At 68.5% G+C, this 18,407-nt stretch overlaps 2 protein-coding genes across 2 annotated transcripts; one reads left to right on the top strand and one right to left on the bottom strand.

Moving 5' to 3' along the window:
* Positions 1 to 2,830: 2,830 nt before the first annotated feature.
* Positions 2,831 to 4,703, bottom strand: LOC115616042 (basic proline-rich protein-like). Its single transcript, XM_030504854.1, has 3 exons — positions 4,349 to 4,703; positions 3,322 to 4,113; positions 2,831 to 3,042 (listed from the first exon to the last, which is right to left on the bottom strand). The coding sequence occupies exons 1-3, from the start codon at positions 4,701 to 4,703 to the stop codon at positions 2,831 to 2,833; spliced, it is 1,359 nt and encodes a 452-aa protein (XP_030360714.1).
* A 620-nt stretch (positions 4,704 to 5,323) lies between these two features.
* On the top strand, positions 5,324 to 18,199 carry MAP7D1 (MAP7 domain containing 1). Its single transcript, XM_030504793.1, is given in 19 exon segments — positions 5,324 to 5,351; positions 5,354 to 5,416; positions 9,293 to 9,958; positions 10,042 to 10,110; positions 10,743 to 10,906; positions 11,213 to 11,327; positions 12,913 to 13,023; positions 14,464 to 14,586; positions 14,716 to 14,858; positions 14,962 to 15,095; positions 15,176 to 15,435; positions 15,512 to 15,686; positions 15,761 to 15,920; positions 16,601 to 16,705; positions 16,831 to 16,884; positions 16,997 to 17,054; positions 17,173 to 17,290; positions 17,369 to 17,574; positions 17,656 to 18,199. Coding segments are annotated over 19 exon segments (2,763 nt in total). The 3' UTR covers positions 17,667 to 18,199.
* The last annotated feature ends 208 nt before the right edge of the window (positions 18,200 to 18,407 follow it).

Raw genomic sequence — 18,407 nt, 5'->3', positions numbered from 1 at the left:
GCAGGGCTGGGTGCCTCCTTGCAGCAGGACAACAGGGATCTTACACTCTTTCACCCTCCTCCCCGTTTCTCACACCCTGCCTGTGCCCCACACTGGCCATAGGGCAGCAGCCGCCCGCCCCACGTGTGCTCCATCCAGCACACGCCTGCGCTTCCCGCTCTATTTATAGCTGCCGGGGCTGCTCCAGCACATTCCCTGTGCCGAGGGGGGGGACTGGCAGCGCTGCCTTCATCCCCCACCTTGGGGGCTCGCTCAGGACTGACCCCAGGCAGGATCTGTCCCCAGGAGGAGCAGGCAGGACGCTGGCAGCAGGCAGGGAGCAGAGATGCAGCAGTGGGAGCTCCCACAGGGCCAGATCCAGCCCTCCAGTGCTGCGGGACAGGGATGGGATGGGGGTCCAGCAGCAATGCTGGCGGGGAGCACTGGTAGCCGGAGCCGGGCTGGAGCTCCTTGGGATGGTTTTGGAGGGCTGGGATCTCCTTCAAGCCTGGGGCCAGAGGCCAAGGTGGGGCTGGCGGGGAGCTGGTGGGACTGCCCAGGCCTGATACCATGACATCAGGACACTAATTACAGTTGCAGCCCGGGATAATTACAGAGCTGGCAAAGGCTGTGGCAAGGCAGGGCAGGGCTCAGCCCATCGCTGGCCCATTTGTCACCTGCACCCGCAGGGGATTGTCCTGCAGCACTGGGGCTTTGTGGCTGGCTGCAATGCTGGCCCCGTGGCAAGATGCTCCGGGCTGGTGGCTGCCCCAGCACACTGCCAGGGACAGGCTGGTACCGCACCAGTCTGCTCCAGGGCAGGATGCAGGGACAGAGCATCACCCCTGGGTTCCTGCTGCGCCACTGCCCCATGGCTAGTGGGGGTCTGCTGGAGTTCACATCAGCCCTTGTGGCCATGGTACCACTGTCCTGCGTGGGTCCCAAAACCACCCCACACAGCAGCAGGGTGGGGGCAGAGGTGTGGGGAGTGGGTGGGATTGGGGTGTCCACGCAGTACTTTGCCCGGTGATGCCAGTGGGGTTTGTTTGCCATCCTCATCCCTGTTTGCACCCGGCCTCCCGCAGCGTCTGCTCACACTGGCCAAGCCATAACTGTAATTGTCCTTTGATTTTGGGGTGCTTGGCACCCCGTTGGCTCCCTGTAAGCAGCATCAAGTCAAGGCTATGAGCATGCTGTGGGGCTAGAGCCATGGCTGGTCCCTTGCCCCCTGTGTGCATCCCCCTCCACAGGCCAGCCTGATGGAGCTGTGGCAGTGTTACACCCCACGCCGGGGGGCTGAGGAGCACGGGGAGCTCCGGGCATGCAGCTGCTGGGGCCGGGCAATGTGCTCGTCATGAGCTCATCGGATTTTCCATCAGTGCTGGGAGGGCGGCTGTTCCCAGCACTGCAGGGCCGGGGGGGCTGGCCCCAGGAACCCCGATGCAGCAGGGTGTGCAGCAGAGCGATCGATCAGTGTTGTATAAGCCCATTGACTTGGGCTGGCATTGGCAGCCAGGAGCCATCCGCATCACTGCCCGCACCGGGAGCATTGGCAGAGCACAGCCGCGGGCCCTGTACACCCATGGGTGCCCCTTCCTCACCGTGCCCCCTGCTCCAGGCTGGCCCTGTCATGGGAAGAAGGACCATAGGCATGGCTGGACCTGATGCCAAGCTGCCCCGGAGCCTCAGAAGGCTTGTCCATTTTGGGTGATGCTGCGCCAGACCCCCTGCCCACCCCGCTGGGACCCACAGGGCCATGGCAAAAGGCTTTCGAAGCCACCTACCAACACCCTTGTCCCCAGTTCTGCTCTGCCCAGTCCCATATGTGCCATGGAAATAAGGAGCCGTAGGGGTCCCGCAGCCCACTTGGAGGCTCAGCCACACAGGCACATGAGCAGGGCTGTTCCCCTTCCCTGTGTCCCCTGTGTTTGTGAGTCCACTGGGACACACTCCTGTGCCACGTGCGCTCCTGTCCCCCGCCATCCCCGGGGCTGCACAGCTCCCATAGTCATGGTGGCTCAGCCGTGCAGCATTCCCTGGCTGGGAGTCAGCCGGTGGGTGAGGCCACTGGGAGTTTTTGGGAAGCCTCTGCTTTGGCTGAGCCGGGTGAGCAGCCGGCAGGGCCGGGGGCTGCAGGAAGGTGACGGCTCGGCCACGGCTTGGGCCTCTGGGGTGTTTGGGGTGTTTGGGGTGTAGGGTCACCCCTGCAGACGGCCGCCCCATCTGCCGAGGAGCCCTCCTGCCCGCTCCCCATCCCCTGAGTCAGAGCAACGCGCTTCCGGAGAAGAGGGCTGGGATTTCAGGAAACCTGTTTGCCTGGTAGGCGAGGGAGGATGGGTGGCAGGGGATCTCCTGGCCCTGCGGTGACATCATCCCCAAAACAGGCATTCCTGATGGGCGCTGCCTGCAGAAAACTGAGCCTGTTCATCAACACGTTCCCATGAACCCAGAGATGGGCACTTTGTGGGATGCCTGGACCAGGCTGGCTGCACGGTGAATGGGGACATGTCCTTGGCTCCTGCTGCCCCTGCAAAGCCCGAAGTGGTGTTTCCCATGGCTGTTCCTGCTGCTGCCACCCATGTGTCCCTTGCCCTTGGACGTGCTGCTGCAGCGGGCAGCCCCCGTGCCCGGGGTGCATTTGCTCCAGGATGCTGCAGGGGCAGGGATTGGTGCCGTGCTCCTCTTCTTGCAAGGCCAAGAGGAGTTTCACCCCGGAGCGGGGCTGAGCCAAGCCCTCTGCTCCTGTCCCGGGAGGCCTCTCGTTATCAGCCTGTTATCGAGGCAGGGTGGGATGTGTGGGGTGAAACCCTCGCCCTGGGAGCAGGGGGCGGCTGCTGGCGGTGACTAAAGCTCACGTGTGGCGGGTGGGTGGTGGGGGAAGAAGCTTCGAGGCCTCACAAGCAGCCAAGGTGGGGATCGGGGATGGGGAATCAATGCTTCTTTGGGGTGCCTGGAAATCGGGGTGATCCGAGTGGCAGTGGCTGTGCATCGTGGTGCTGGCAGTGGTCGGGGATGCAGGGGGTACAGGGGGTGTCTGCTGCAGGGCCAGCGCTTTGCAGGTGACTGGAGGGAGCATCGTGAAATGTGGGGGGGGGCGGGAAGCGTGGGTGCAAGCCCCAACATTTGGGAGAGGAGGGGTTGGAGATGGGAGAGTGCCTGAGAAAAGCGGGGGGGATGCTGGGGGCAGGCCTGAGGCTGGGGTGACGAGGGGGGGGTCCCAGCCCTGGCTGCGGGAGGGTGGCTGAGGGCCGGATTGGGGCCGTGTTTTGCGTAGGGGAGAGGCAGAGCATCCTCTGCCCGCCCGCTCCCCCCAGCCCGGGGCCGCGGGGCCGGGCGGGATGCGCGGCCGGGGCCGGGGCGGGGAGCGCTGAGCGTCCTCCCCCGCCGGGTCGGGGGGAGCGGGGCGGCGCGGCGCGGCTCGGCACGGCTCGGCCAGCCCTCTGCGCCTCCCCGCCACGCCATGGAGAGGAGCCGCGCCGGGCGGGAGCCGCAGCCCCAGCCCCAGCCCCAGCCCCAGCCGGCCCAGGGTAAGGCTTCGCGGCGGGGACCGGCTCCGGCACCGGCTCCCGCAGCGGTGGGCGCCCGGGGCCCTGCCGGAGTCGGGGTGCGGGATGCGGCCGAGGGGGAGCCGGGAGCGGTGGGGAGCGGGATCCGGCCGGGGGATGCGGCGGGCCCGGGGGATGCGGCGGGGCCGCCCGCGGAGCCGCTCGGGCGGGGGCCCGGAGGCGGTGGAGGAGCCCGGGGCCGCGCTGCCGGGGCCGGGGCGTCTTCCCGGGAGGGACAAAGCCCGGGCACGGCCCCTCCATCTTGGGGTGGGCCGGAGCGGCGCGGACCCCGGCCCCGTCGGGGGAGCTGCCCTTGGAGAGCCCTCCCGGGCGCGGCCCCGCCATGGCGGGGGGGGGGAACCGGGGCGGCGGCGCTTGCCCGTGCCCAGGCTCGTCCTTGGCAGCCGGCGGGCGATGCCGGCCTGGCCCCGAACCCCCCTTCCCCGAGCCTCGCTGCGTGGGGTTCCCGGCGGGCAGAGCCCCGCTGCTCCCTGTGGTGCCGGTCCCGACGCCCCGCCCGGGGGTGAGGGCTTGCAGCACCCGTGTTGTGGGGTGTTGGTGGCCCCGGGGTCCGCGCCTGGGTCACCGCCTGGGCGAGCAGAGGTGGTGGTGGGTTGAGGGGTTCAGGTTTTGCCCCCACTTGCCCACGCTCGCCCCCATCATGGGGACCCGGGGCATGTCCCGGCCGATCTAGTACCAGCGCTGCCCCAGGATGAACTCCACGACCGGCCCTCGGCTCGGCGAACCGGGGCGGGCGGCAGCCGGCGGGGCCGAGTCTTGGGGCGGGGGTTTGTTTTGGCTCTTCCCCGCTCCAGGGCTCTAGCCAAGCGCTCTTTGGTCCCACTGGGCCACTCGCTCTCTCTCGGCTGTGACTAAGCACAGCTCGGTGGTGGAGCCGCTTCCCACCGATGGAGGAAGCGGAGAGGCAGTTCCCTTCCCCCTCGTCCCCGGTGCCCGCCGTGATTCATCGCCCATGGCCGCCCAGGCGCAGAGGGGTCGCTGCCGGCTCCCAGCGATGCCGAAACGCCGCTCGCCCTTTATCAGCGGCTCTCGAAGGAACCGGCTGCGGGTCCCCGCCGCGTCCTGCGCTGCAGACATATTGTCTGTGTCCCATCGCTGCCTCCGCAGCCCGCCCCGGCCTTGCCTTCCCTCTCGGTGCCTTTGCTGCATCCCGGCCATGCCGGCGGCTCCTGGACCCCGGGGTGGTTTGGTTCCCTGGTACCAGGGAGCCATTGGCTGCTCCACCATGAGAGGATGGTGCTGGGGCAGCACAGGCAGTTCTGCACCACATCCTGCTCCAGGGACCAACCCTGATCCTTCTCATTTGGGCAGCCCGCATGGCCGGGCAGGCCAGGCTGCTCCCTGTCCTGCTTCCCAGCATGGGTTGGAGCCCCCGAGCTCCCCAGTGTGCCATATCCTGGCTGGCAGCAGGGATGGGGTTTCACTCCAGGGACTGGGACCCACAGCAGTGTGGGGCAGCCGGTGGCACTGGGGGGGCAGAAGCAGAGTGTGGCCCCATGGAGCTGCCTACATGGGATGCTGCCCTGCGGATGGGCAGAGGGGTGAGGACCAAGGTTTGCCCTTGTCCGTGTTTCATCTGGCTTCTCCAGCCCCTCTCCCCCCGGCACAGCGGAGAGGGAGGGTGCAGGGTGAGCTGGTTGCCAGCCAGCGCCTGTGTTTGGGAGCAGGCAGCTCGGGAGCTCTCCCAGCACAGGGACGCCAGCAGAGCCGCTGCTGCGAAACCGTCAGAGCAACGTGATGCGATGTGCGGAGTGGTGATGTGACAGTCCCGTGGTGCCATGTCCAAAATAGTTAGCACAGCTCTCGCTTGTCGCAGGGCTCCGAGCAGGGACGGACAGCACAGAGCCGGATCCTGCACGGCCCCAGCCCTGGTAGGTGCCTGCATCCGCGTTGCGAGGCTCAGGACCCGTTTTTTGGCGGTGCTGAGCTTGCCCCGTGCCCTACCTTCCAGCCAGGTTTCTGTTCTCCCAGCGTGGTGCTGGCAGACAGGTTTTCGGGAGCGCGGCTGGGCCGGCGCCGCACAGGTCGCCCCAAGGACGAGGGCACCTCTTGTCGCACTGGTGCTGCCCAGATGGATGACAGGCAGGTGCTGCCCTCGCTCTGTTTGGGCTGTGGGGGTGCTGGGGTGCAGCAGCAGCCCCGGCTCTTCCCTCCGTGTGTATTTTAAACCCTGGAAACCCCCCAGCTCTGGCTCCGCTCTGGCCATGAGATCCCATCTCCCAAGTTCCCCTTGCTGCTCCCTGGCTTGGCACATTCGCTGCTGGCTGGGTGCTGTGCCACATGAGCTTGGTGGCCTCTGCCATGGCCTGGAGGCTGGCGCGGTTCCCCCATGGCTGCTTCCATGTGCCCTTTGCAGGGCACGGGCCCTGGGAAGGGTCTGGGCCCTCCATGCAGTGCTGCATGGAGCAGTGGGTGCAGCCCCGTGCCAACCCAGAGCTGCCAGGAGCGCCTGCAAAGGCAGCGTGGCCCCAGCGTGCGGGCAGTGCCCCATCGTGCCCCTTCCTCCTGCCTGGTACCCACTGTGGGCATCTGGCTGTGCCCTCCCTGTGCCCCTCCTGCCCTGCCCATGTCTGTCCCTGAAGCAGGGCTGAGGGCAGTGCAGGGAGCGCCGTGGGACGATGCCTGACGTGCCCCGGCTGCTTTCTGCTGGCTCTGAGCCGGCGGGGAGAGGAGCCAGCCTCAGGCTACAGCACTCATGCTGCCCGGGGCCAGGGTGCTGCCCGGGGCCAGGGTGCGGGTGGCTGTGGGCAGCACCACCACGGGACCCCTCCGTGGGGAATGGGGTGTCATTGCTGTTGGTGGCTGCCAGGGTGGCACTGGCCCCCCCTGCGACATGGGCTGCTGGTGCTTGCTCTGAGCATTGCCCATGTCTCCCTGCCCATGCATGTGAGCCAAGGCCGGGACATGCTGGGGACGTGCTGGGGATGCGCCAGGGATGCTTGCTCACTGTCCCTGTCATCCAGGTGCTGCAGTGCCCGGGAATCCCGGGAGCTGCGTGGGACCAGGTAGGGCTCGGCTTTGAAGCACATCTGAGACATGGGGAGGTGGGGTGGGATCGTGGACAGCACTGGGAAGGGCCCAAGGGTGCACCATGGGCTGTGGGGAGCAGCCCTGCAGAGCCAGCGGGGGGTCTCAGGGCTGTGGTTCCCCTCGGGATCTTGTCCCTGGGCATCGCAGGGACATGTGCCATGGCCAGGGTGGGCCGGGCACAGTGACACCAGCCCTAGTGGGTGGCTTTGCAGTGACCACCGATGGGCCCCTGCTGCACCCACCATCCCCTCTCTCCTCTCCTCCTGGGGTGATGATGGGCCCCATCTGATGCCCGGGGCAGGTACCGCACATGGAGCAGCCCCAGTCATGCTACAGAGCGGGAACGTGAGGGTACGGTGGTTGGGGGGAGCTGAGGTTAAAGCAGGCGGGTGCCCCCCCTGTCCTCATGGGAAGCGCCCCGCGGGGATGCGCAGTGGACGGTTATCGAAGGCTGCTCGGCCAGAGCACCCCGCGGGGCCTCGATGTGCTCTCGCTTCACGGCACCGGGGATTTGCCTCTGCCTTGCTGAGCATCCCCAGCCATGTGCCCGCCATGGGGCAGTGCCGGGCTGGAGGTGCTGGTGGCGCTCGGTGGCACGGGCGCTGGTGCCACATGGACCCATGGGATGGGCTGGGATGGGCTGGGTGGCAGGCGTCGAGGGGCAGCACCTCGCCCCATGGCCATGGCCCATGGCTGGTTGCAGTGCCAGCAGTGGGACCAGCGCTGCGCAGGCTCGCCCGGGCTGGGGACTGCAGGGGAGCCGTGCCTGCACGTCCGGGGGGCCGGGGAGCTAATCCCTATGGAATGCCGTGGCCAGGGGACAGGGGACGCCCGCGCCGCCCGGGCGCAGGCAGCGTTGGGTTTCAGGGCAGCTGCCGTGCCGGAGCAGCGACAGGGACAGATGGAGCAGGGCTGGCCCCAGCCTGCGCAGGGAGTTTGGCCGTGCCCACAGCCCTGCCCTGGCCACGGGCACTGCTGTCCCTCCGGATGGATCCTGCCCAGGGCTCTGCGTGTGCCCCATGGTGCAGGGGGGCAGGAGGCTCCCGGCATCGCTCCCCACACATCCAGGGCTCCAGGAGATGTTTCCATCTGCTCAAGGAGCATCAGCCTGGCCTCGAAGCTTCGGCCCCATGGGCAGCACCTGGCTGTGCCACTGCAGTGCTCCCAGAGGGTCACCTCTCCCAGCTGGGACACGCGTGGTGCCACCACGGCTATTGTCCTTAGAGCTGGTGCCTGCCAAGCCCCCTGTCCTGTGGGTGCCGATCTGGGGCAGCCCTGGGGGGTCAGGGCAGGGGAGCCCCTAACTGCAGCCCCGGCACCTTCCCTGGCGCACGAGGCTGATGGCTGCCTCGTGGGGTGCAGCGATGGGGATGTGGGATGTGCAGGATCGGGGCCAGGGGATGGGCCGGCTTCCTGCAGCAGAAAATACCCGGAAGGCTGCCGGGGTCTGCGGGGGGGCCGGGGCTGGCGGAGTCCCCTGCGGAGCCCGGGGGGGGGTGAACCCTGCTGGCATGAGCCCCCTGGCCTGCTATGGGGCTGCAGCAGGAGCCCCAGCCCCTCCATGGGCAGGCGGGTGCTGCTGTGGGTGCTGTGTCCATGGGGACCGGGGGTGCAGCAGCGCCTGTGGCACCGAGCGGGGCTGGTGGGGTGGAGGAGCGGCGCCGGCCCGTGTTTGCAGAGCCCACACTTTGCCCCTCGCTGAAGATTGTGGAGAGCTCTGCAAACACGGCCCAGCCCCGTGTGTGATATCACCCTGCGGTGAGAGCCGGTCGCTGGTGTGGTCACCCCACACCGCCGGAGCTGGGGCCAGGCACTGCAGTGCTGCCCGGGGGGCTGGCGCCGGGTGCCTGTGGGCCTGGAGTGGATTGGGCATCATTCCCTGCAGGAATGACCACGGCGCGTGGGGCTGGGATGCTGGCACATGCTTGAAGGTGCGTTCGCAAAGGGCTGGTTGATGGGGGTCGGGAGGGATCAGCGCTGCTGGTCATGGCACATCCACGTTTGCAGAGGGCACGTGCTGTGGCTTCGCAGGGCGGCTGGCACCGTGTGTCCATCCCCAGCAGCAGTGCACGCAGCGGGCTCTCCATGGCACCCAGTGCCTTGGGGCTGGCGGGGATGGGGAGTGATTCCCAGTGCTGCTCCCCCCGGGGTGCCCCTCACCTGCCCCACGGCGGGCGGTGAGCCCCACGCGAGGAGGGGGCTGTTTTCCATCGGCCGCAGCCGTGTCCTCGTGTGCATTCCTGGGCCATGAGTTCATGGCTGCACGCGGGCCCGGCCGTGGCACGGCGCGGCGCGGCGCGGGGGGACATGGGCGGCCGCGGTGACGTCAGGCCGCGGAGCCCGCGCCCATCCTGCCTCCATCCACGGAGCCAGCGCCGGCGGAAGCGGTTCCGCGTCCTCCGGGGACAGCGGCCGTGGGTCCCCATCCCCGTGTCCCCGCTGCACGGGGCCGGGGTGGCAGCTGGCAGAGGAAGAAGGGTGGCTTTGTGGCAGCTGTGCCTGGTGCAGCTCCGGCCGCTCCCTCTGTGCATTGTGCATCCAGCGCCTGGCACCCGGCGTGGGGTGGTGTGGGTGCCCCCCAAAACTAGGGCAGCAGCAGGGCTTGTTGCAGGGGACCCATGGGCAGCGTTGCTCCTGAGGGCTGTGTTTGGGGGGGACAGGGCTGCCCCAGGCTCTACCATTGAGTGACTGTTCGTTCTGCTCTGCCTGTGTTACAGGGAAGCCACCGTCCCCGATGGGAGACAGTGTGCCCCCCCCCACCTCGCTGCGCCCCTCGCCTGGGGATGCCCTGCAGGGAGAGCGCACCCCCCCGCAGCATGACCGCCCCGTCCCTGAAGCCGTGGTCCCCTCCGGGCAGCCCGTGTCTCCTGTCCCTGCAGCCGTCACCCCTTTGGAAAAGCCCATCTCACCCGTCCCTGCAGCCGTGACCCCCTCCAAGCAGCCCATCGGTCCCCCCGCCGTGACACCCCCCTCCGGGAGCAGCACCCCGCAGCGTGACCACCCCGTCCCTGCAGCCACCACGCCGTCAGGACAGCCCGTCTGCCCCAGCCCTGCAGCGCCCTCAGCAGAGAGCGTCCCCCCTTGGCATGACCAGTCCCTGCCTGGGCCCCCCCAGCCTGTGACAGAGCCCCTCAAAGAAGAGGCATCGCCCCCCCCCGCCAGCCAGCCGGTCCCCATCCACGCTGCTGCTGCTGCCCCTTGCCCAGCAGAGACGCTGCCCCACGGGAGTGAACCCCCAGCCCCGGCTGCCGGTGAAGGGGCCCCCTCCGATGCCAAGACCCCCGTGTGTGGCACAGCCGGGCCCTCGAAGGACGCGCCCCCCCGGAGCGACCGCCCCACCACAGCATCGCCAGCAAGTGCCGCCAGCCCCAGGCCCAAGCAAGGTGGGTGCTTGGGGGGGGCCGGGGGTGCTCTGGTGATGCTGGCACCCCGTGGGCGCTGCTCTGACGGTGTCTCCCCACTGCAGATGCCCAGAAAGCTCAGGCGAGGCACAAGCAGGCGAAGGAGCGGCGCGAGGAGCGAGCCAAGTACCTGGGTACGGGGCTGGGGGAGCGGGGTGGGAAGTGGGGCTGGCAAACCCCGGGTGCGTGCCGGGAGGGAAAGTGGATGCCGAGGGAAGGCAACAGCTAAGGAGCTTTGCTGGGTCACGGGCAATCCCATTAGCTGCAGCGAGCTGAGCCTGGGCAGGAGATGCTCCACCAGCAGCTCTGCACCCCCAGTGCATCACTGTGTTGCTGCTGCTCCCCATGGTCCGGGTGCCCCCTGGGTACATGGGTACCCCCAGGTCCATGGGTGCCCCCCGGTCTGTGCGGGTGCCCGCAGCGCAGCGCCCGGCTCTGCTGTGTGCAGGCAGCAGCAGGCAGCCCCGCAGCGGCGCGGGGTGACGGGCCCCTGCGCGGCACATGGGGCCTCCTCGTCCCCGCGCTCTTTCCACCCTCATTCCCCCATTGTTCGCCGGCGCAGCGCGGCTCGGCGGGCTCCCGGCCTCCCTTTTGTCCTTGCCCAAACCCCTCCCTCGCCGGCCGGCCGCGATGCCGCCTGCCCCGCGTGCTCCGGACGCAGCCAGCGCTCAGCCCCGCGCCGCCGGCATGGGCACGCGTGCCCCCCACGGGCATCACCGGGGCTGTGCCTCGGGTGTGACCCCGCCGCCCCGGCTCCCTCCTGCAGCCGCCAAGCGGGTGCTGTGGCTGGAGAAGGAGGAGAAGGCGAGGCTGCTGCGGGAGAAGCAGCTGGAGGAGCGCCGCAAGCGCCTGGAGGAGCAGCGGCTGAAGGCGGAGAAGCGCCGCGCCGTGCTGGAGGAGCGGCAGAGGCAGAAGCTGGAGAAGAACAAGGTGGGGATGGGGAATCGTGGGTGCAGCGGGTGGGGGGACGGGGATGCGCTCCCTGGGGTGACCCTGTGGCTCCAGCAGCTGCTTTGGGAGCTTCCCACTGTGCCTGTCCTATGTGCATCCTTCATGGTGCAGAGCCTCCGCGGTACCCGGCTCCTTGGGCACATGTGCCCTGGCTGGGGCAGGCATCACTTCCACGTCTTCCTCCAAGCATCCCATCGCTGCGGTAGCCTCATGCCAGGAGGCTCCAGCCGGTGCCAGCCCCGTGCCCCAGGCACTGGCCTCACCCTGTCCTTCTCCCTCGGGCAGGAGCGCTACGAGGCGGCGATCCAGCGGTCGGCCAAGAAGACATGGGCCGAGATCCGGCAGCAGCGGTGGTCCTGGGCTGGAGCCCTGCACCACGGTTCTCCTGCGCACAAGGACGGTGAGTGCCCGGCTGGGTGAGGGCACCGGCGCCCTGTGGCTCTGTGCCGGCTGGGCATGGCTCTGCGATGCTCTGTGCAAGGAGGGCGAGACCCCACGAACCCAGCTCAGCCCCATGCTGCCGTGGGTCATGCTGCTGTCACCCTGGGCTGTGCCAGGGCCCGATGGGGACCCTTGGTGTCCCTTGGCTTTTCCCTGCTCTCACAGGGCTGGGGGTAAGCTGGAGGCTGCGTGTAATGGTCACTGTTCTGTGAGGGGACATGCCTGGGGACAGCCCTGGCTGCCTGTGGGATGCTGTGGCCATGCTGCCCGGGTCTCCAGCAGCCAGAGGAGTTGGGCATGGGTTGTGGAGCTGTGCGAGGCTGTTGCCATCTCTCGTTGGGGTCTGTGCTGCGGCGTGTCCCCTTGTTCCCCAGCTGGGTGAACAGCTCCAACATGGGGGTGACCGTGGCTGTGTTGCTCCTGGGCGTGCATGGCTGTGCCATGCCCCTGAGGTGGCTGCTGGAGGCTCAACCGTGCCACTGCCCCGCAGCCGACACTCAGCCCTTCTCCTTGGGGGTGTCTTGGGGACACCCCATGGGGTTTGGCACCGGGGCTGGGCATGTGGAGGTGTCCCTTGTCCCCTGACCGCCGAGGGGACGGGGACATGCAGGCGGGTGCTGGCACTGCCTGATGTGTGCGAGGCACAGAGGGGAGCAGGGTCTGCCCCTCTTGTGCCATGGGGCGGCTGTGGCAGCCCCGGCTGTGCCTGGCCAGGTTGTGTGCACGGTGTTGTGTGCCAGGCTGTATGTACCGGCACCACGTGTGTACAGGCGTTGCGTGCCGGGCTGTATGTACCAGCACCATGTATGTTCAGGCGTTGTGTGCCGGGCTGTGCCTGGCCAGGCTGAGTGTACCGGCGCTGTGTTCTGGTTACGCCTGTCTGGGCTGCGTGTCCTGGTGCCATGTGTCCGGCTGTGGCTCTTGGCACATTGGGACAGACCCGTGTGTCCATGGTGCAGCGCCTGGCAGGGCCCGGCAAGGGGACACCTTCCCCTGCCACCTCTCACTGGGACATGCTGCCAGCGCTGTCACTCACCGATGTCCTGGCTGTCACCTCCGCCAGCAGCGAGCTGCCCGGGCCATTTTGTCCAGAGGAGCCCAGTGGAGGTGGTGCTGGCCACCAGCACCCTCCTGGCACTGCCATAGGGACCCAGCACCGGTGTCAACATTGTCCTCTGTGCGTCCGGACCTGCTGCCCTCAACCTGCTCTCCTGGTGCTGCCGAAGTCCTTGGCCTCCCGGTTCCCAGGACTGCTTTTGGGGAGACCCTTTTAGCAGGGCCCAGGAGCCCCCCTGGCTCCCAAAGGATGAGGTCCCTGCATGATCCCAGCATGACCCCCCCTGGGGCTCGCTCGGGCACCGCGCCGTGCCGGATGCCAGTGCCATGTGTCGTGTTCCTGGACACCAGCATCTCCTGGTCCCACTCTCTGTGCCGCGTCCTCCTGCCCCTGCCCCGGTGCCCCGGCACGGCCGTGCATGCTGCATGTGGGGGGCCCAGCCCCAGCCCCGGGACCTTAATGCCCTTGTGTCTTTTCCCTTCTCCAGGTGCGAGCCGGTGCTCGGTGTCCGCTGTAAACCTCCCCAAACACGTCGACTCTATAATCAACAAGCGGCTCTCCAAATCCTCCGCCACCCTCTGGAACTCTCCCAGTAGAAGTAAGAGCCCTTTGTGTTTGCCCCAGCGCAGGGGGCACAGCCTGGCCCCTGCCCAGCGCTGGGGACCCCCGAGGCCAGAGTCCCCCATCCCCAGGCCCTGCCTTGCAGCACGGTGCCCGCGGAGAGAGGAGAAGCCGTTTGCTGTTTGCCGGAGGAGGCTGGAGCCGGTTGGCGGCTCCTTGAGGCTGCGTGCAGGCTGGGAGGAGGAGGAGGAGGAGGATGAGGAGGAGCGGCTGGGTGGTGGCAGCCCCATGGGGCACCAGGATGGGGACGGGAGCCCTGGCTCCCTGCCCCAGCGCAGCTCTGGTGGGTGCAGCTGCAGCTGCAGAGGGTCACCGGACCCTCCTTGGGGCTGGTGCCCGCCACCATGTCGCCTGTCCCCAGCAGGCACAGGGGCTGGGTGCCGCGGAGCGCCGTGGGTGCGACGCTGCGTCGGGTGCTGCGAGGTCGTCCCGGCCCTGGGCGAGCTGCCGGGGGCCGGCGGCCGTGCGGGAGGGCTGCGGCCAGCGCCGGCGCTGCTGTTGTGTTTCGGAGTTGCCTGGTGATGGCTGGTTATAAATAGCGCGAGCAGCTGACGCGGGTGGCTGCAGGCGCTGGTGACGCAGGCGGCTCCCACTGTCCCCATGCTGGGGGCTCAGCCCAGGGAGAGGCACCCAGGGGCTGTCAGCACCGCACGGGTGGGAGCAGCATCTCCTTGGGCCGGTGCCGGACCCGGCATCCTGTCCTGCTGCACCCATGGCTCTGTTTTCTCCCCTCCTGGCAGCAGGTCCCTTAACTGGGGGCCCCGGTGGAAAGGGGCAGAGGGGTCTTGTCTATGTGGGTGCTTCCTGAGTGCCCGGGGGGTGTTTGGTGCTGGTGATGTGCAGTGGAGGGCAGCCGGTGGCAGCCCTGTGTCCTGCTGAGCAGCAGTGTGGCTGGGGACCACCGTTCCTTGGGTGCCATGAGCCTGGCCTGGCTCCTGTGGCATGCTCGGTGACCTTGGCACAGCTCCCTCGGGGCGAGGGCACGCCGCAGTGTCCCTGCAGTGTGCTGGGGGCTCGATCGCACCAGGACAGGGGCGCAGGGAGGGGACACACCAAGGAGAAGGCCGGAGTGGAAGGGGCTGCTGTCAACAGGGTTGCACCCTATGGGTACCGCTCGCTGTGGGTGCATGGTGGCCGGGGTGACCACGGGGCATGGGGACACCGTCATTGTCATGCTGCTGCGCCGTCCCATGGGTGCTCAGGCACCCACCTACTCCTGCGCCCTCATGGCCCCTCGTCCTGCACAGCCGGCCCTGCAGTGGGGATCCCTCCCCAGTGCAGCCGAGAGCTTCGGGTGCTCCCAGGGCTGTGCATGTGCCCCGGCCTTGCTGCAACCGCATGGCTGCTCCCTCCCGGCGGGCTGGGGGCCGGTGCCGGTGGGCTCAGAGCTGTGCTAATGGCTCCTCTCCTTCCCCAGACCGGAGCTTGCAGCTTAGCCCGTGGGAGAGCAGCATCGTGGACCGGCTGATGACACCCACCCTGTCCTTCCTCGCACGCAGCCGCAGCGCCGTGACGCTGGCTGGGAACGGCAAGGAGCAGGGTGAGTGCTCTGGTGGGGGGACACACGGGTCCTGGCACAGGCAGGGATCTGGGAGGAGGGAGCCCGATGCCAGCAGAGAGCTGGTGCCGTGTGGCTCTGTCCTGACGGGGTGGTTTCTCCTGCCCCCAGTGCCCGTGTGCCCCCGCTCGGCCTCCGCCAGCCCCCTGAGCCCCTGCCACAACCACCGCCTGCAGCACCGCTGCTGGGACAGGCGGAAGGGGACCACCGCCAGCCCCGACGTGACGCCGCGCCGCAGGACCGAGGCCTCGCCCGTGAGTGCCAGCTCCCGCGGTGCGCTCCTGGTGCCAGCCTGGCGCCGGGTTGAGCCGGGCACCCCGTGCTGATGCTGTCTCTGTCTCTCGCCGGCCGGAGCAGAAGAAGAAGGAGAAGAAGGAGAAGGATCGGGAGAACGCCAAGGAGCGCAGCGCCCTGTCCCGCGAGCGCAGCCTCAAGAAGCGGCAGACGCTGCCGGCGGCACAGCCCCGGCTGCTGCCCGCTGCGGACAGCAGGTAGGGACCCACCACCACCGGCCCCAACCCCACGGGGGCTGCCCCGGCCCCGCTAACTCCATCTCTTGCTCCGTTTGCAGCCCCGGCCCCAAGAACCGTCCCTCATCCCCCGCCACCCCCAAAACGCGTCCAGCGTCCCCCAGCCCGGCACTCAGCTCTCCCCACAAGCCGCCCCTGCCCCGCAGCGTCCACTCCTCTCCCAAGGTGCGGGCCAGGGCCCGGGAGGAGCGAGGGGAGCAGGAGAGCCAGGCGAAGGTGCGGGAGAGGAAGGAGGAGGAGCGGGGCCCGGCCCCCCCGGCCCTCCCTGAGCCCCCCAAGGCTCCCTCGGAGCCAGCAGCAGGTGGGTACCGGGTGGCTGTGGGGCAGCGGGGCTGGGGGGGAGCAGGAGCCGCACTGATGCTCTGTGCGCCCCGCAGCCCCCCCGGCCCCTGCAGCCCCCAGCCCCGTGCCAGCCACCCCCCTGGGCAGACCCCCAGCCGGCACCACGGACCGGGAGGAGGCTGCGCGGCTGCTGGCGGAGAAGCGGCGCCAGGCCCGGGAGCAGCGGGAGCGGGAGGAGCGGGAGCGCCGGGAGCAGGAGGAGCAGGAGAGGTGGGTGCTGGTGCCGGCCCCCCCTGGCCCCCGGTCCCCCTCCCCGCACCGTGCTGAGGGCCCCGTCCCCGCAGGCGGCTGCAGGAGGAGCGGGCGCAGCGGGCGGCCGAGGAGCAGACGCGCAGGGAGGCCCTGGCGCGCCAGCGGGAGGAGGAACGGCTGCTGCAGGAGGAGCGGGAGGCCCAGGAGAGAGCACGGGCAGAGCGGGAGGAGATGGAGCGGCTGCAGAGACAGGTCTGGGGGGGGAGGAAGAGGTGGGATGGGGGATGAAGGCAGGGGTGGGTGATCAGGGGCTGGAGCACCTCCCGTATGAAGACAGGCTGAGGACATTGGGGCTGTTCAGCCTGGAGAAGAGAAGCTGCGTGGAGACCTCAGAGCAGCTTCCAGGGTCTGAAGGGAGCTACAAGCATGCTGGAGAGGGACCTTCATCAGGGACTGGAGCGATAGGACAAGGGGTGATGGGTTCAAACTGAAACAGGGGAAGTTTAGATTAGATATAAGGAAGTTGTTCTTTACCATGAGGGTGCTGAGGCGCTGGCACAGGGTGCCCAGAGAAGCTGTGGCTGCCCCATCCCTGGCAGTGTTCAAGGCCAGGTTGGACACAGGGGCTTGGAGCAACCTGCTCCAGTGGAAGGTGTCCCTGCCCGTGGCAGGGGTTGGAACTGGATGATCTTAAGGTCCCTTCCAACCCAAACCATTCTATGATTCTATGGAGCAGGAAGGCAGGGATGCTCTCCTGTGGTTCCCACCCCAGTGGCACGCAGGGGTGAGGACCAGCCCCTCAGTGCCCAGGGTGGTGGGAGGGGACACGGGGCAGGGCTGTGCTGAGCTGCCTGGGCAGCGTGTCCCTGCTGTCCGTGTCCCATCCCTCCCTGCCCTGTCTCACCCGCCCCTGCCACCCCGCTGTGCCGCAGAGGGAAGAGGCCGAGGCAAGGGCACGCGAAGAGGCTGAACGGCAGCGGCTGGAGCGGGAGAAGCACTTCCAGCGTGAGGAGCAGGAGCGGCTGGAGAGGAAGAAGGTGAGGGCTGGGGACACCCCGGGGTGCGTGACACAGCAGGGGCTTCCCCTGCAAGGGTCCTGCCCAGCGCCCAGGGCAGGTCCGGCTGCTGAGGGCTGTGCACGAGCCCCTCTCTCGCCCCGCAGCGCCTGGAGGAGATCATGAAGAGGACGCGCAAGTCAGATGCAGCAGATGCCAAGGTGGGTGCTCGTCCCTTGTCCAGATGCACGTCAGGACATGGGGGGCTCTGCAGACCCCTCCTCCCCCTGCCCAGAGCCGCCACTGCCCCTCACGGCTCTCCTCTCCCTGCAGAAGAAGGAGGACAAGAAGGTGGTGAATGGGAAAGCGGCCGAGCAGGACGATGTCCCAGGTGTGTGGCCCCTTCCCGCACCCTGCTGCCCCTTCAGGGCGCCCGGGGTCCTGCTCCTGTCCCAGCCGTGCTCCTGCCCAGGGCCATGGCTGAGCGGGGACTCTGCCGATGTCCCCAGGCCGCGAGAAGCACGCGGGGCCCATGTCAAAGCAGGAGGAGCTCCCTGAGATGGAGACACCGAGCGCGGGGACTCCAGGCGGGCTGAAGGGCCTGGTGGGTGAAGGGCTGCAGCCAAGGTGAGCACAGGATGGCTGGTGGGGGGGGACCAGGGGGGCAGCGGGGTCCTGGCTGACCCCAGCCCTCCCACCTCACAGCTCCCCAGCCAAGGAGGTGGCGTCCCCGGCGTCCCTGGTGAACGGCGTGCAGCCGGGCAAGCACGAGAACGGCTTCTCGGGCACGGAGGGGGCAAAGGAGCTGCTGGAGCTCTCCCACCACAGCAGCAGCCCCGGCAGCATCATCCCCTTCGGTGACAAGGAGCCCTTCCTCAAGCAGGCTGTGGTCAAGCCCCCCCAGGTCACAGGTAAGACACGGGAGGTTTGCGGGGCTCGGGCTGCGCCGGGGCCACCCCAACCTCAATACTTCCCCTTCTCTTTGCCCGCAGAGGTGCTGTGAGCGCCAGGCCCTGCCACATGTCCCCGCCGGGCCACCGCAACACGTCCTGACACGTCCGGACCCGCGCGCAGCCGCTGGCAGAAGAGAACACCTCGCTCCTTCCCCGTTGCCGTGCTGCGGGGGGCGCGGGTGCCGCTGTGGGGGCGCCCCCTTTTCTCTCTTTGTTCTTTGGGTTTATTTCCTTTTTGTTTCGTTTTTTAATATGCACCTTATCAGACTGACAACACCCACCCCCCCCGCACCCCGCACCCCGCCAGAGCCGCCCCGGCCGTGTGCTGTAATCATGGAGTTATTTAACTTGCTGGGTACAATGTATGTGAATACTGTAAATAGAGCTCGGCCGGGCGGCCCCGCGGGGGGGCAAGGAGGGGTTTGGGGGTGCGGGAGAGCTCAGCCCGCCCCGGGGAACGGGGTGGATCGTTCCCCCTCCCCATGTCCCCACGCGTGCCCCCGGCGCCCGCTGCTCTCCTGTGCCGTTGTGACAGTGTTATGCATCCACGCAACCTCTGCGAACAATAAAGTGGACAACTCGGCTTGCCGCGCCGCGTCCTGGGGTGGGGGGGACCGGGCGGGCGGGCGGGCTGCGGGCTCCGAGGGGCTGCGGAAGCCCCGGGGCCGGGCACCGGGGAGCGGGGCCCGGCGGACGGACACGACGGGCCTCCGCCGCCGCCATTTTCCGCCCCGCCGGACGCCGCTCCCTCGGCGTGGCGTGAGGGGCGGAGCCAGCAGTGACTTACCCGC

The sequence above is a fragment of the Strigops habroptila genome, chromosome 12 (genome assembly GCF_004027225.2).
Source record: "Strigops habroptila isolate Jane chromosome 12, bStrHab1.2.pri, whole genome shotgun sequence".
Lineage (NCBI taxonomy): Eukaryota > Metazoa > Chordata > Aves > Psittaciformes > Psittacidae > Strigops > Strigops habroptila.
Note: the sequence above shows the minus strand (reverse complement) of the source record. Positions and strands in the feature narration are given on the sequence as shown.